This window comes from Camellia sinensis, chromosome 14 (assembly GCF_055761805.1).
Source record: "Camellia sinensis isolate YWXY chromosome 14, ASM5576180v1, whole genome shotgun sequence".
NCBI lineage: Eukaryota > Viridiplantae > Streptophyta > Magnoliopsida > Ericales > Theaceae > Camellia > Camellia sinensis.
In genome coordinates this window covers 19,713,535-19,730,980 of record NC_138974.1, presented here as the reverse complement: position 1 = coordinate 19,730,980, position 17,446 = coordinate 19,713,535, and the positions used below count along the sequence as shown (strand labels likewise).

General features: G+C 34.0%; 1 protein-coding gene across 7 annotated transcripts; it reads left to right on the top strand.

Moving 5' to 3' along the window:
• The first annotated feature begins 111 nt into the window (after positions 1-111).
• On the top strand, positions 112-17,333 carry LOC114257587 (Holliday junction resolvase MOC1, chloroplastic). 7 transcript variants are annotated; one of them, XM_082906985.1, is made up of 6 exons: positions 112-646; positions 8,789-8,894; positions 10,886-10,938; positions 12,017-12,148; positions 13,529-13,601; positions 16,853-17,333. In XM_082906985.1, the coding sequence occupies exons 1-6, from the start codon at positions 233-235 to the stop codon at positions 16,942-16,944; spliced, it is 870 nt and encodes a 289-aa protein (XP_082763111.1). In that variant the 5' UTR covers positions 112-232; the 3' UTR covers positions 16,945-17,333. The 7 variants fall into 7 exon arrangements, 5 of the variants coding, with proteins under 5 accessions (XP_082763111.1, XP_082763114.1, XP_082763112.1 ...); XR_014351373.1 differs by having other exon boundaries at positions 146-646; positions 12,017-12,143; XM_082906986.1 differs by having other exon boundaries at positions 151-646; positions 16,821-17,333.
• The last annotated feature ends 113 nt before the right edge of the window (positions 17,334-17,446 follow it).

Sequence of the window (17,446 nt, the reverse complement as noted above, 5' to 3'; positions counted from 1 at the left end):
CAGGGGTGTCAGTGTAATTTACACCTTTTCTATTTTTATTTTTTAAATTTATTTTATTTTATTTTTTGTAAATTTTATTTTATTTTTATTTTTATTATTATTATTTTTTTTGGTGACAAATACAAAACCAAACATGTGAAAAAGAAAAAAGAGGGAGGGAATATGGCACCAACCATGGCACTAATTTGAACCGATAAACCCTCTCTCTCTCTCTCTCTCTCCCTCTCTCTCCATGTTGATGGAAGCTCTCCAAATCCGGCGACAACCACTACCCACAGACCTCCATTTGATGAACTCCATTTCCGGCAAATTCAGAGCAACAATTGGCTTGACTTCCGCTAAACTGAGGTGCTTCTGTGCTTCATCCTCCCCAAATTCGACAAGCACCAAGCAGCAGCTAACTCGCAGAAAGAGTGTATTGACGAGCAACGGAAAAGTTAGGGCGAATGTTTCTGACGCTCAGCTGAAAGAGAACTGGTTGCACTCTCTCTCTTGCCCCTTCCCTGAGAACCTCTTTCCACTCAATGGCGAAGTTGTCAATGTTTGCCAATCTAATTCGGACTCCAATTGGGTAATTGGCATCGACCCAGATGTTTCCGGAGCCTTGGCTCTCTTGAAAACTGATCATTTGGGTTGTTCTGCTCAGGTAATCAATGGCTTCTTCTCTTTACCTATGTTTGTATTATTAGGTTTGTTTGTGCATTGCAATGTGTTTGGCTTGAGTTGACTTGCTGCATTCATTTATGGGCACGAGGAGTTACATGCATAGACCCACCCAACGTGAAAATATACATAGGGAAATCCTATGATACCATATGCACCCTACCACAAAAATATATGTAACTTTACCACAAATTGGCGTAACGAAATGTCCAAAATTTAAATTTTGTGGCTGATGTTGCAAAATTTTTTTGCTTGGTTACGAAATGTCACGCCAATTTGTGGTGGGGTTACACATTTTGTAGCTGATGTTACGAAATTTTGTGGTGAAATTACACATTTTGTGGTAGGGTGCATATAGTATGCACCCTATCACAACAGATAATGAATTGCTATTTGTTTGTCACAACTCTTTAACATTATTGTAATTAGGGCTGTAAAAGGAATCAAGTTTTTGAGCTCATTAAAAACTTGCTTCAGATCGCCTCGTCATCAGAACAAGTCAAGCTTAAATACATTTTAACACTCGTTACGTTTTCAAGATAAGCTTGAACAATTTACTACTTGGCTCGACTTGATTGTATGCACTATAAAAAACGAACTACTCAAGCTCAGCTTGAAAGGTAAACAGCTAAGCTTGAACATATTTTGAAACTCATTAAGCTTTGAAGTCAAGCTTCATTAACCTACTAGTCCGCTCAGCTTGACTCAATTCGTTTACAACCCTAGTCATAATATTATTGAAATGAGGAGATTATCAGTGTAGCAAGTATACGGACCTTCATAATCATGAATGCAAGAACATATGTTTCTATGTGCAGTCAAAAAATCTTCAATGAGATTGGCATAACATTTGTCGAGTTCACTGTTAAACAACTCCATGCTATGTCTTGATATTTGATAATCAATCATTTCATGACTTAAAGAGAGACATGGTTTGATTTTATATTTTTTCTACTATAACTATTGAATCTTTTGGTGAAACAAGTTTCTTGGTGAATGATTGATAAGATTCCAGGTTCTTCAAGTTTATTTCAATGTTTCTTTTCATGACTGGGAAGAAGTGTAGTGTGATTCGAAGTCAGTAATATCTGAATTCAGCAATATTTGGATTGTGTTTTCTCACCTTATTATTAGTGTTTTGGGATTATCAGCCATACTGTCCCTGAGAAACTTGTTTAAGATCTGTTTTTTTGGAAGAGAGTGAATGAGTGAATGGAACATAACATGGAGTCACCACATTTGTTAAGCCCATATCAAGAAAGCTTTTTAAGCAAATGGCCTCAAAAACTTGGGAAAGGAAGCAACAGCTCATGGGGATTTGCCATATTATCTAAAAGTAATGTTATTCAAACCAAATTTTTGTACATAAATTCACATATAGAATGACGTGGTTGCTTGTGGTTCCTTCATTTCAAACCAAAACACCCAACATTTGTGGCACATAATTTTAAAAATTCCACTTCCACATCATTCTAGATGGCAATGCTTCAGTCTCTCTCCTTTTACCATTTTTGGCTTGTATGGTTTATAATGCAAAGCTATGAAGCACTGACACTTCAAAACAAGTGCCGTATCTGTGTCGGACACACGGACATTTCGGGGACACGTATGGGACACACCACATGGCATGTCCCCTTATTTAATTTATTTATTTTTAGGGGACACATCAGGGACACTGCCGGGGACATACTAGGGACATGCCAAATTGTCTTTTTTCCCTATTTTATTTAATGTTTTTAATGAATGTTGAATGTTGAATGTTTATTATTTTTTTCTTAGATTTAAATACTTAATAGATCATCCATCAAAAAAGATATAAACTGTAAGTGTTAATTTAAAAGTGTTTTTAAAATTAAAAAAAAAATAGAATTAGAGTTTGTTTTTGCTAATATTGATTGGTTGTGGATGTAATAGTATTCTAGATAGCAAATAAAAATATATGAAAATATATTTTATTGTCGTGCCCCCACCATGTCTGTGTCCCCATTTTTTTGAAATCCCCGTGTCCACATCCGTATCATTGTGTCCGTGCTTCTTAGATGCAAAGGATCTGCGAGATCGGCTTCTAGGAAGATGTAATTGGAAACATTATGAGATATAAGGCTTAACAACGTGCTTGAATGCGAAGGTCAGCATGTAGCTTTCAAGCAAATCTGTATACTTTTCAGCTAAATCCTTCAACAAATTGTTGGTGGATAGTGGATGCAAGTTCCATTTTAAATGCACCAGTCCCTCTTGGAGAGCTAATAACTAGTTTCTTTTTCGTGGAACAAGGTCGTTCTTCTTCATAGGCCAACTCTTCCATAGCATAACATTCAGCAAATCATGTTATCCTGCTACCTTTTGAGCATTGGAATTCAGTGGTCACCACTTACACTATATATTTGTCCTATGAGAAAAAAATTCAAAGTTGGTACACCGGGGCTTGGGTCCTTTGGTTGCATGATGAGGATGAGTTAGAGATATTTTTTCAGTTAATGGGTTCTTGGGAATGTATGATAATGAAGATATTTTAGGGTCTGATTTCTTACTTATACTTTCACATCAGGTTCTCGCTTCTATGCTTTTTGGTCTATTTATTCAGTTTTTATGTCTATCTCCTTCCTTCATTGATTGTAGAGTCCTTGAGCAGGTCTCACTCCCACTCCACTTCATGTCATGCTCCTAGTAAGATCCACAAAACCTTATATATTGTGTACAAGTTTAAAGAAGTTTGTATAATTGAATTATATTTACCGCTCCCCTCTCCCCAAACTTCTTATATTTTCTACCTGCATAGTATATTTAAATACACATAGCATCCTCAAAGCATATTTTTCTTACGATAATAATTATTTCTCTTTCCCATTGTGATTATGTTATGAACATTGGCATGTTACGAACTATTGTGGTGAGAAAAGTTAAGAACTATTATGGTTTTATTATGAATCATTATGGTGTAGTTTCAAAAGAGTACACGGTATTTTCGTTTTACACAGTGTCATATGTAATTCAATACCATTCATGTATTATCTGAATTGTGTGATATTACAGCTTCATTTGGCAAATTGGGATGGGGCTAAAATAGCCAATAAGCCAAAACACCCAATCGCATCATTCTCTCTATTTTTTTACATGTCTTTTCGTGAAAGGCAAAAAGTCAACTAAAATAGCCTATTTTTAAACACCTTTTGATTTACATATTTCTAGTGGCATCATTGAAGTTGTTTAATAATTATTGATTGTGATTTATTGATTTTAATAATTATTTAAGTTGTTTAAACTTGTCATGACTGACCGCTTGAACTAGTCTAATGCCTTAACTTTTGCCCGCGCCCCCCCCCCCCCCCCCCCCCCAACAACTATCACCACACACACACAAAATAATGATATCTTAGCTCCACCCATGGTCGTATGAGGGCCTTGTTGGTTGCTTAGCTGATTATTGATTCTTCACATTTTTTGATTAGTGAATGTTGTGAAACCTAGAATTACCCTATAGCTTAGCCTAATTACTACATTACAAACTTGGAGGCTCTTATACATTTAAATATACATAGTAGTAGGATAGTGTTTACTTTGCACCACACCCTTGGTGCTTACCTTTTACACATGCCATCATATTTCTTTCCAATAGCTTAGGTGTGTGAGATGCTAAAATCTTAAATTAAAGTTATCTTGATTTTACTTATTTACTTATAGGGGAAATAATAGTTAAGAAGGTAATGAAGGAAATTAGACAAACAAGTTTTTTGGTGCATTCAAAGATCTCCCTAGTATTTTTATTTGCAAGTTCTTTTCATCAACTATCTAGTTTAGAAAAAACCTAAACATTAACTTATGTAATCATTCATCACAGTCGTAATTAGTTAATTTTGTGAAGCCCACAAGATTATACTGATTATGTATAGAAGGCTTGTAATTCAACCATTGATGAATGTTATGAAAGGAAGACATTCAACATAAGCACAAAAGGCCATGATAGCTTCAGAGTTACTCTGATATCCCTCTCCTCTTTTCCTACTCCCAATTATCTGCCATATTGCAACAGAAGTAATACTGAAAATGCAATAGAGCTGTAGTAAGGCCAGTTCATAACTTAACAGTGAATGAAGAAGCTTTTTTGGCATCTCCTCCTGCGCTAGTGGGCTGCTTCACTGTATTGTGTGTGTGTTTTGTTTCACTTTGATGTATTTTTTTGTCCAAAACAGCATAAAATAATCCTCAGGATGTTGTTTTAGATGCACATCAACCTTCATGTGGGTGGTTGAACAGTAAATTTCATTGTAATGAAATACAAACTAACACTACTTTATCTTGATTCAATCTGCATATGGTTGCCTCTTCCGTCCCCAATAGAATTAAATTAAATAAATTTAAAGAGTTTTTTTTTTTTTTTTTTTTTTTTTTTTTTTTTTTACCTTGGGTAAAATCTAGTTATTTTTTTAATTAGATTTTAGTATTTCACATACCTTAGCCATTGGACCAAAATTCGACAGTATGGGCCTGTTTGGTAGAACTGTGGGAAAGTAATTATAGATTATAGTTTAACAGATTATAACTTATAGCTGTGAACATAAGTTGGTAACCTGTTTGGTGCAGCTGTGAGATTATGGATTTAAGCAGCAAAGTAGTGTTTGGTAAATAAGCTGTAAAATAGCTTTTTTCTGTATAATTGTCATTTTTGCCCTTATTAGATATAAAATTTGTGATTTCATTTAAAATACATTTTTTTCTTTTTTCTTTTTTTTTTCTTTTTCTTTTTCTTTTTCTTTTCTTTTTTAATTTTTTTCTTTTTTATTTTATTAACATGAATATTCTTTTTCATTTTATTTTATTTTATTATTCTTTATTATTATTCATTTTAATTATTTTTAGTAATATTTCATTTTTAGTAAATATTAATTCTCAAAAGTAAATATTAAGTGAAATAAATTGTTGTAAATATTAAAATTAGTATCATTTTGTCTATCAATTATTATTATTATTATTATTTTTCATAATATTATTATTCTTTATTATTATTCATTTTAATTATTTTTAGTAATATTTCATTTTTAGTAAATATTAATTATGAAAAGTAAATATTAATTGAAATAAATTGTTGTAAATATTAAAATTAGTATCATTTTGTCCATCAATTATTATTAATTATTATTTTTCATATTATTATTATTCTTTATTATTATTCATTTTAATTATTTTTAGTAATATTTCATTTTTAGTAAATATTAAGGAAAATTTACCCATAAGTCCTAGTTTTTGAAACGTTGAACCATTTAGTCCTAAAAGTTTTCTTATGCTCCATTTAGTCCCATTTTTATATCAACATGATGTGAATGATGTAAATGATCTGATGTTTCATTCTATAATTTCAAAATTTATTGAAATCTGATGAACATTAGATGTTTTTCATCCTATATTTTCAAACATTATTGAAATTTGATGAACATTAGATGTTTGAAATCCAATGTTTGTAACATGACTCTGATGTTATTAACATTGTATCTAATGTTATTAACATTGTAATGGGACCTTTCAGTCTATAAGAAAACTTTTAGGACTAAACAGTGCATAAATTATTAATTTGGGATTTATTGGTGCATCCCCCAAATATTAATTCTCAAAAGTAATTTTTTTAATTATGAAAAGTAAATATTAATTCTAATAAATTGTGTTAAATATTAATTCTGAAAAGTAATTTTTAAATTTTTTTTTCATATTAACTATTAATTCTGTTTTTATTAATTTTGAAAAAGTATTTTTTTTTCTTTTTTAATTAATATTAATATTGATATTTTTTTTTTTTTTTTTTTCAGTTTATTTCAATTTTTTTTCAATTTATTTTCTAGGGTTTCAAAAGCACAGGGGCGACGACTGGCAACGGTTCAGATCGCAACGGCGTTGGTTTAGATCGACGACGGAGCTTGGTTCAAATCAATCGATGACGACGTTGGTTCAGATCGCGACGACGAAGCTTGGTTCAGATCGATCGACGACGGCGTTGGTTCAGACAGATAGAGCTTCGCGATCGCGATCGCGATGGCGACGAACCCGAGATCGACCGGCGCCATGGATGTAGCGCAGAGAGAGAGAGAGAGAGACAGAGAGAGCGAGGGGGAGAGAGAGTAGAGAGAGATCTTTGTTTCATCGCCGGAGCGAGCGGCACGTCGCCGGAAATCGCCAGACATCGCCGGAAATCGCATGCTTCTCTCTCTGGTTCGTGAACAGTGTTGAGATGTGGTGTATATATAGTGTCATTTTCGTAAATAATGGAGATTAGGAGGGGCATTTAAGTCATTTTAGCACCCTGTATAACAGCTGCGCGCTTAAGCTATCTTGTTAAGCACCTGAAGACCCACTTAGAAAATAAGTTGAAAATTAGCTTTATTTAAGCTATAAGTTGGTGAAATAATTTTTACCAAACACTCTAAAAGAACTTATTTTAAGCTATAAGTGGCTTTAAGCTACAAATAAGTTTTTACCAAACGGGGCTTATATGTGAAAGGTAACCAACTTAGGCTATGGTGCAAAGTAACCACCATTGTGCTACTTTACATATATGTACACATCACACATGCATGTATATATATATAAAAATTTCAGAAGTCAATTTTTATTGTATCTGTGGTAATATTGCCTTGAGGTTTGGCTTACATACAAAAAACTTCCTATTTGGTTTTAAAATGACGTAGACCTCCCTTGTTGGAGTTGTCGACCTAGCACTAAAATTGAAGAAAGCAAGATCACTATATTACCTCTATGAAGCATGGTTAATCCAAAACTATTGTTGTACAAGTACTGGGTACTTACGTGATACAAGTACGCGTAACGGGTACGCGCGATACATGTCTGATATGCAAAATACTTTAGGTATGTTATGGGTATAACTCCGGTACGGGACAAGTACAATACGGATACTTTTATGGGTGCTTTGGTGCATAAATGTAATTTTTTTTTTTTAAATACTAGAATTCTTATATCGTGCCTATTTTTTAAAACTTTCAAAATATAAGGTATTTTTACATATTAAAAAAATACTTAAACTTCTTTTTTTTGACCGTTGCAAAAATACTTTAATTCTTTTTTACAATTCTTTTTTTAATTATTTTATATCATGTATTAGTATAAATTATAAAAATATATATTTTTATTGACATACCGGACCGTACTTGCACTCTACTTTTTCTTTTTTTTTTTGGTTTTATCAGTGTACCCATAACGTATCCGCACCCGTACTTCTAGATTACCCTAGTTCGTGGAACTTTTTGTAACTGAGATGATATCTTTCTTGAATAGAAAAGCTAGCACATGGACGAATACCCTTGTTTCGCTTTAGCTATTGTTCAATTTGAACCCACCATAACTCCATCACCTTTTGTAGTTCGTTCTTTCTATAACTACATGATAACCTTAATATTTTGCATGTGGAATTGTTGTTTAAGTTCATAAATTAAGGGGAATGAGTATTTTACATGTTGTGACAGACATGATCTATGTTACATAGACTCTTCAAAATAAATCAAATACCCATGTTGGACACCCGACACTTGGACCAAGGCATGGGATATGTTTATGATACTTTCCATGAGACTTTTTATAAAAATCATTATATGTATATATTGTTGTATAATTGCTATAAAATGAGTAAATTGCCATTTTGACACTATGTTACATATAGCACTATTTTATCTCACATAACATATTAAAAATATAAAAATATGACCATTTTTGCTGAGTTTGCATATCCTTAAATTTGTAATTCAATGGATCCGACCTCTAGATATGCACCCATACCCATGTCCAAGTAACATAGGGTATGATGACAAGTACTATCTGCTCCTAGCGTTGTGGAGTAGGTTTGAGTCACAGGAATCAACGTATTTACAAAAAAACGAGGGTAAGGTTGCCTACCTACTATTTCTCCCAAATCGTGCTATAAGTGGGGGAGCCTTGTGTACTGGTTCTGACCTTATTTTGTATGAGGACTATTTTAGAAATTGAAAACTTGACTTCTTTCTTTCAACTTAGGATTTCCTTCAAGACTTCCATAAGTTCCATTATCTTGTTTAGAATGGTATTTCTTTCTTGATAAAACAATCTAGTTCATTAGTTAATTTTTATAATATTTTCTCTCATCTTGTAGGTATTTGATTCTCCTCACTTAAAAGTATTGGTGGGCAAAAGGATCCGACGACGTTTAGATGCTAAATCCATTGTCCAGTTGCTTAAGAGTTTTGATGCTCCCGTTGGTACGTTATAATATTTGCCACTCTCTCTCTCCCCCTTTCTCTCCTTTTTTCTTCTTATCTCAACCAAAATATCGAATCTTGATAAGCCAAACCAAACTAAACCAGGCCTTAAGTCCTACCAAATAGGGTCGGCTATATAAATCCTTCTTCTCCACTTGACTATATCAACGGCCAAAAATATCAAATCTAGATAGAGAAGAAAAAAACCCAACCTAGGGATAACCCCAATGGTTAGAGAGAAAACCAGAGCACTTAGCTCTAGTCAATATTTTACAATCTTCAATTAAAATTAAGTACTATGATCCTTACATCATCTATTTATAGACTAAGACCACTGACAACCACAATTGACACTTAACCAACTAATGACACTTGTATTTAAAGATATTATTTTACTACGTCAGAACTCCCCCTTTAGGAATCTTGTCACAAAGTTTTGGTATTTAACACCACTTGGGATGGAATGACAGTTCTCACGTACAGCCATAGATGAGGAACATGTACTGCATTTCCTTGCTCGAAAAATGAATCTTACAACTCATCCTTCTTTGAATTCATTGAAGCTGCAACCTTTGCTAAACAACCACATGTGCAAAGATGACAACCCCCATCAAGTACCCATATCCTCTTGCTAAAGCTTAGATAGTTCCCCATTTTCCCAAGCCACTTCACCTCTGACCTACATACTTGTGCAGAAAAGTACTCATGTTGTTGGGATGAGACCAATAGGTTGGCAAAGGATGTCTTCCAAAGCAAGGCTAAGGAATGTGACAAAATGACAAGAGTGACTAATACTATGCATCCCATAGACAAGAACACTTGAGAGAAGGAATTCTAACATTGAACTTCTTTCTTCCTTCCTTCCCTCCCTTGGACATAATCGTCAAATGAGCATCACAACAAGTAGCTTACTTAGCTCAAAACAACTTCCTATAGAGGCATAAAGGAGTACCAAACATACAACTTCAAATAAGCTCTTTGAAACTTTCAAAGACAGCATTGTCTACTTGCAAGAGATTCTAAAAGCCTCATCAATCTGAGAAAATGTTATCCTTTGTTGATTTTTAATTCAAATCTTTTATTACAAGCATTATTGTTGTGGTTTCCTAGATAATTGTTTTATTATGTATTGTTCTTCAACTACATAAAAGATACCTAAACTGAATTGAGATTTTCTTGATTCATTGACCACGATAGTCATGCTAAATGATATAAATGTATTGTTATTGTGAGATATTATGTTTTATCTTATTTAGTATGTGAGGGTAGTTTAGTCTTACTACTTTGTAATTAGGCCTTTAGGGTTTCTTGCGTTTCTTATTTAAGTGTGTAAGTCATTCTCTAATAATCTATTCAATATAAGATACATTCTTGGGTATACCGTATTACATGGTATCAGAGCCGGTGTACTCACGGATGGGTAGGGTGCATGCCCTTGGCCTCAAGCCATAGGTGCTGCCGAGTGAGCACACTGAGCATGAGGGAGCGTGTGAAGCGAAGTCCCACATCACCTGAATACTAAGGCCCCATTTGGGAAGTTGGCTATTTTAGTAAGTTATTTTAATTTTTGGCTATTTTAATAGGTTAAAATAGTTGTGTTTGAAAAGAGGGTTGGATTTTTTTGTTATTGGATGTGATGTTTGTGAGAGAAAAAGTGAAATGGTTATGGGTTTGATGTGACATTTTGCTTATTGGCTATTTTAGCATATTTTGTCTTTTATTGTTATTTTAGCCCAAAAAGCCAAAAATCCGTCTCCCTAAGCACCCCCTAAAGTAATGTTAAGCATATAAGCGTGAGGGCACCCTCACCCTAATAACTAGTTTTTGGGGTTGAGCTCTATCCAAGACCATGTACAGTTATATCATGTATTGTTCTTCAATTATATTGTTAATTCTGTTATGGTTCCAAGATAATTGTTATCATGTACTATTCTTCAACTGCATTCCATGCTGAAAGATATCTATACTGAATTGAGATTTTCTTAATTCAGGGACTACTGCATATGTAGAGCAATCAATACCTTTTCCTCAAGATGGTAAACAGGTTAGCAAAAATTCCTAATCGATAGAAATGCTAATTATTTGTGTTGCATTAGGAATTAATACTGCTGCACAGCAGTTGGTCTTTGTTGTTGTCATCACTATTGTTATGATAATGCTGATATTTTGATTCTTTCTCTTTTCAGACCTTGCATGGCATTGATGTCATGTATGTTATGTCTGTTAGTTTATTTCCAAAACATTTTTTTACGTATATGATTTTTTCATATGCTCATGAGCATTTGATCCTTCACAATTAGAAGTTTCTAACGACTATTCAATATTTTTTAGTACATGGATTGATTTTTTTTTGAGCATTTTTTCTTATGCCAATGAATGCATGTATCAGCAAATAAATGTTCTTTCAGCATGCTGTTTTTAAATTGCTCATGGCCTTGGGCCACTTTCTCAGTGATCCAACTTGAATTTGAATCTGGTTAAAATGGTGTGCTTTTTCCATATATCAAGGGAAAAAATTGTTATGTGCTTTTCATTCTTGCTTCTATAGATTTACTGATATGGCAGCTACCTTTTCACTTTGGCACTTTAAAATTAATATTAGATTTGGGATGGAGAACTATCCACATTTCTTATTTGTTATCTGTTCAAGACTTAATTACTTCCCAAGCGTCTCTCAAGTCTGTCCCCATGAGATATTGTGCGCACATTCTGCATATGTACGTGTGTGTGCGTGTGACTCAGTTATGGACACCCTTTGTTATCTTCACTTTTTATGACCACTGATGTGAAACTTGTTTCTAGGTTTTGTTTTCTAATTGGAACATGTTCTGATTGTTGTTTCAAAATGACACTGTCATCTTCTGAATATTGTTTAACAACTGTTAGTCTTTAAACATTTTGAAAACATCAAATAGGGAAATTAAGAACACAAACAAATCCAAACAGGACCAAATTTTGTGCAAGTACTTTCTATGGTGTCTTCGCGGCAGAAGGATCCTACCTAATCTCTGTTTGTTCTTTTGGGCTGTCGTACATTCTGAACATAGAACCCTTTGGCTTCTTGTGTTTGCCAACAAAATTTTCACCATCAATGATGCATATTATTTTCTTTTGCAATGAAGGGATGGTGGGGTGGAGGATTTGGATATGGACTGTGGATTGGGATCTTAGTTGCATCAGGGTTTTCTGTTGTTCCAGTGCCATCTTCTGTATGGAAGAATGAGCTCAAACTCTCCGGAAACCGCTCAAGTAAGGTGCGCTTGATGCTTCACAAAGTGGCATAAGCATGTCTCACCTTTCATTTAGGTTATATATGTAATAATGTGAGTATACATAAATATTTGTTTACTTTGAAATTCCCTTCATTAAAATTCTGAAGAAACTTGCACTAAGATTAAGTTTAATTATTGTAAAGTTTCATTCATTGTTTTTCACTAGACAATAAGAATATATTCCTTACGATATCAAACTCATTTTTAAAAATTTACTGCAGATATAGGGTTCACTGTGATCTAACTTGTGTTTTTTAAGCCTTTAATTACCATAAGGCAGTCCACACATGTTCAAGAATGAGAATCCTAATGGAAGAAGCTGAGTAGCCTTCGCCTGTTTGACCCAAAACTTACATGTCAAGGGTTTAAAAATGCATGAGCTTGTAGTGGTTGCTTTAATATGGCTTTGGTACTCTAAGCTGAAAATGTTCCAATCAACAGTTGTAGTATACTACTCAGCCTCTTCCTCCCATCTTCAGGTCTTAGGATTATCATGGAGGTTGCAATATACAGCTACAGATGTGCAAAATCTATGGCAATTTTTATACTAGCATAGATAATAAAGATGGAGAAAAGAATTTTTATAGGCTAAAGACTACTATTTCTACAAGGACTAGATCCAGAAGTTAAGAATATTTAGTAACTACAAGTATTCTAGACTAACTATAGCTATAACTTCTAATTCTACTCCAACTATGATATGAAATCAAAATAAGAAACTTCGATCTTTTTACCACTAACACTATTCTGGATATAATAAAACTCATAAAAATGATCCACTTAATAACTGGACCCAAAAGAAAATCCATGAGCCACCCCGCAACCCATGTTCAGCAAATATGAAATTACTAAAATATCGTATAACCACTAAACACTGTCATGAACACTTTTCTTTGGATCAAAAAGGCTTCTTAATGATCATTGGACCCAGACTTTGCTTTGTACTTCTAAAGATTAATGTACTTGTTTAGTCATGCACTAGATGTTGAATCACCTAGTTTGGCTACGAGAGACGATTGCCAAGCTATAAGAGTATGATCAAATCAAATAGTTGTTGCCATCCTACTTGACAGGATTAATCTGAACAGATGAGTTATCACCAAGAGTCCCAACACAATTCAACCCACTCTCATTGTTGCCCATGGAATTCTTACTACCTTCCAACGTGTTTACAAATGGGAATGGCACTACTCAACAAAAAATGACAGGTTGATGGGTTTACGAACCCAACAACAAAATACTTGAAAAGAAGATGCTAATACTGCCATCATTCATACTCATTTTTTTTTTAGAACTTATATGCTATTTTATGAGAATTATATATGCATCCTTTAATTTATCAAAGATGTCCAAATTTGGCAGGATGATAGCAGGGAAGCTGCATCCACATTATTTCCATCTATGAGTTCCCTGTTGAAAAGGAAGAAAGATCATGGTATATTACTCTCCTAGATACATATTTCCTTTTTGCTCTCTTTAATGACTTCTGTTTGCTATAAAGACAGAAGGAAACTACATAGTATAGGCTCTTTTGCTAGCAAATATAGCTTAACAGTAAAAGATCTTCTCAAGTAAGAAGCAAAGCAATAATACCTTGAACCAACCCAAGGATATGCAAATGAGATTGTTGGAAATTTCAGTAAGGGGAGGGCATTTGGAATGCTGAATTATTTTTTCTGAATCAAGGTGTACTGAATTCGCAAAATTTTATGGAGAAATTATTGAGACAACAGTTTGTTTTTTATTTATTTTGTCTCATCACGGGAGTTAAAAACACACTGGGCTGTTCCTGCCTTTAGTTGGTTCTACTTAACTATAGCATAGATATATGCTGAATTGCATTTCAAGTTTCCAATTAGCACCTTTATAGGCATTTACGTACTAACATGAGAAGACACTTTTATTTTTACTTTTTCAACGCATTTAAAATTTGATATTTGGACTTCATAAAATTTCAGCCTTTTTGAAACTTAGAATTTATATATATATATATATATTTTGATAACTTGGGATTGTTCTCTGGTAAACACAATATAGACACATGACACAAATATGACATAACATGAATACAGATACTAGAATTTCTAACAGTAACTTAATTAGTGTCATTTATATGTTGGAAAAGAATTGGGAGCAAAATACCCCAATTTCCATTTTGAAAGTCCCAAGTATTTATATATAGATAGTAAACTAATAGGGTGTACGGTTTCAAAAAATAAAATGCTCAAGGACTAATGGGTATATTTAACAACTGTGAAATATGTCAAAACAAAACAAAAAAAAAACAAAAACAAAGGACAACTATAGAATCTACAAAAGAGAGAACATATACACAGATAGGAAACTATAGAATCTAGAAAAGATGAAGGCACATTTAAGAACTAGGGTGGTTATAACCGACCTCGTCTCAGCTAGCTGAAACTGTCTCGTTGCCAAACTTGAGTAGTGCTTATTAATTCTTCGTATTCCTATTCTATTTTTGTTTCTAATGTTATTTTGAGGCAGGGCTTTATTCTATTAGATTGCCTCTTATTTTATCTTTTGGTAAACCTTCCACAAAACCCTAGACATGTATGACAAAACCTTAAAAATTTAACACGTGCAGATTGCATGCTCAAGAAGTGTCCAGATTATTAAAAATTAAAAATAAAATAGAAGGATGTGTGAATGCATGGGTGAACATATGTTGTTGTCCAACAAGTCTCACGTGGGCAGCGGCAGAGCCAATATAGTACCGGGGGGGTCACATGCCCCCCTAAGTTTTTCATGTTTATACTATTTCCCTTATATATGAAGTTTATATCTTTTGTGTCCTTTATAAAATTATAATAGTGCCCCTCCTTAAATAATGTAAAATTCGTTTTAAAAATTTTAAAAGTGCTCTATTATATTTTTTTTGTTCATTCTTTTATACCCTGGACTGGAAAGTCAATGGTAAGAATTGAATTAATTGAACGTTTATTTTTTATTATGGGATTTGTTTAGTTGATTGTTTTTCTCCATAATGGGATTTTTTGTTGAGTTGATTAATAGTGTTGAATTTGTTAATCATAAATTCAGTTGGGTTGTTGATTGTGGATTTCTAAGCTATATTAATGTAATTTTCACGATAATTGTAATATTAAATCTCAACAATAGACCCTCAAAAAAATGTATAAATTTAATAGTATCTCGTTGTTTATTGTGGGATTTTTTTCCCCTTCTTTTCAATGATGTGAATAATATGTGCCCCCTTTGCCTTGAATTTTTAGCTCCGCCACTGCATGTGGGCACCTGGGATGCATGTCTATGCTTCCTATATTATCATGGTCACATTTGAGTGGTGTTTATCATCATCATCTCTTCTTATTCACCTTCACTCTGTCTTTGTTTATAACTTGATTTGAAGGGAGAGGGTGTGGCGTGTTTGACAGGTGGACACATTTGTACGCATCATGTCGGTGTCAGACACAGACACAAAATCCATTTTGGAGTGTCCATTCTTCCTAGGTGGTTCTCATCCTCTATCCAATAAAATGGAAATGGGTTTCCAAGTTTTTTTTTGTATATCATCTACCATAATGGTAGTTGTCTTCTTTTTCCTGTAGTCGTGCTTTATTTGGAGGTCAAAAGTTTTTCATGCCCGGACTGAAGGTCTTCCATCTTTGATAGAGAAATGTTGTCATACATATATTTGACAATGTAGCGTTATTCATCTAGCTTCAGATACTTTCCTCCAATGCAAAGTAAGTTTGTCAGCCCACCAGCATCAGTCCAACATCCTCATTGGATCGATTGTAATGATGTTGCAACATCGTTGATAGGTGGCGTCATCACTTATGTCAAGTTGCGGCCTCTTTGTGCAGAACAATTTCTCCATCCACATAATGAGACATCAGTATGGATGAATTCTATGCCAGGCAATCCTCATCTTCTTTCTGGTTCTTAAACCCTGGAAAGAACGAATTATTTCCTTGTTCATTTGATTCTCCTGCACTCGCCTTTGAATTCCATTGTGTTCTTAATACCCTGTAATACACTATTGTACGAATGGAAAGCGATCTGAAAGATCAGTATTCTCCAGTGCCAATTTCCCGAATTTACATTTCAAATTGACTTGCTTCGGCTCAGTTTTAAGGCAATAGCTGACTAGAGCGATGTCTTTTCCACAGTCGTAATTGGATGTCTAAATTGTTGAACACCTCCCTCTTTTAGTTCTTTGAATTCAACAGTTTAAACTTAAGACAGAAAACAAAGCTTGGGGATCAGAACACCCTAGTTTGAGGGAAGTTCACTTTCTCTGAAGGAGCCACAAACCCCTACAGTGCACACATTTGCAAGCCAAGCAATTCATTCCCTCAACCTATTCTGCCATTGTTTTGAAAAACAGGCAAGGGGTCATATATCACCATCAAACTGTAGGCTACATGATTTTTATTTTTATTTTAATTTTCTAATAGCAGCTTATCTTGGTGTTTTTTAGTTTATCTGTACAATGGTTTAAAAGCTGGGGCTGTGAAGCCACAAAAAAAAAAAGTGGAAGTATAGTTTTGTTCCGGGTTAGATCAGCATGGGGTAATGATCGTTTCTTATGGTAAACAAATGATACGTTTGGTTCAGCAAAAGAGTTATTTGTGCCTGTGTTGTTCACACTAACTACTTACGTCCTCTATAGCTTTTTATGTTCTGTGGATCTGGCACTTGCAGGTCGAGCTGAGGCACTACTCATTGCTGCTTACGGCAAAGGCATGAAGATCAGCACCAATTCATCATCCCTCTCAGAAGAATTGATGTCTTAAAACAGGCAAATTGGCCACAACCCACTCCTTTCTTTTGTCACATCCTTCAATTGTTGCTTCTTTTCTTCTCTGCAAATGCTACAAAATGAAGAGCAACATGAATAGCGACAAAGAGTAGTTGATGGTTTGGTATTGTATAATTCTCACATTAGACTGACTGCGTTAGATATTTCACTAGTTTTAGTTTTTAGCTTTTTATCTTTTTTGCCATTGTCATTTTTTTTCTTCTTTTTGGGATTGCTTCATGGAGATTAGCTGACTGATAGTATTATTGATACTTCTTGTGGGATTTAAACTTCCCAATTGTGATCCTTCTTTGTAACCTAGTATGTGTAATTGTTAGATGAATATCTAAATTCTGATGGAAATTTGAGGTTCTCTTGGAAACATATGGTTGTTACTGTAATTTATTTATTCAAGTCATGGCGTGATATAACATAATATTTATTGCAGTTCATTTGGTGAGGTATCAAACAATATATGTATATGGGGGGTGTCTTTC

Coding starts and splice junctions, on each gene's coding strand:
- LOC114257587 (XM_082906985.1), top strand. CDS start 233: ATGTTGATGGAAGCTCTCCAAATCCGGCGACAACCACTACCCACAGAC. Junction 647..8,788: donor ATTTGGGTTGTTCTGCTCAG/GTAATCAATGGC, acceptor CTCATCTTGTAG/GTATTTGATTCTCCTCACTT. Junction 13,602..16,852: donor GAAAAGGAAGAAAGATCATG/GTATATTACTCT, acceptor TGGCACTTGCAG/GTCGAGCTGAGGCACTACTC.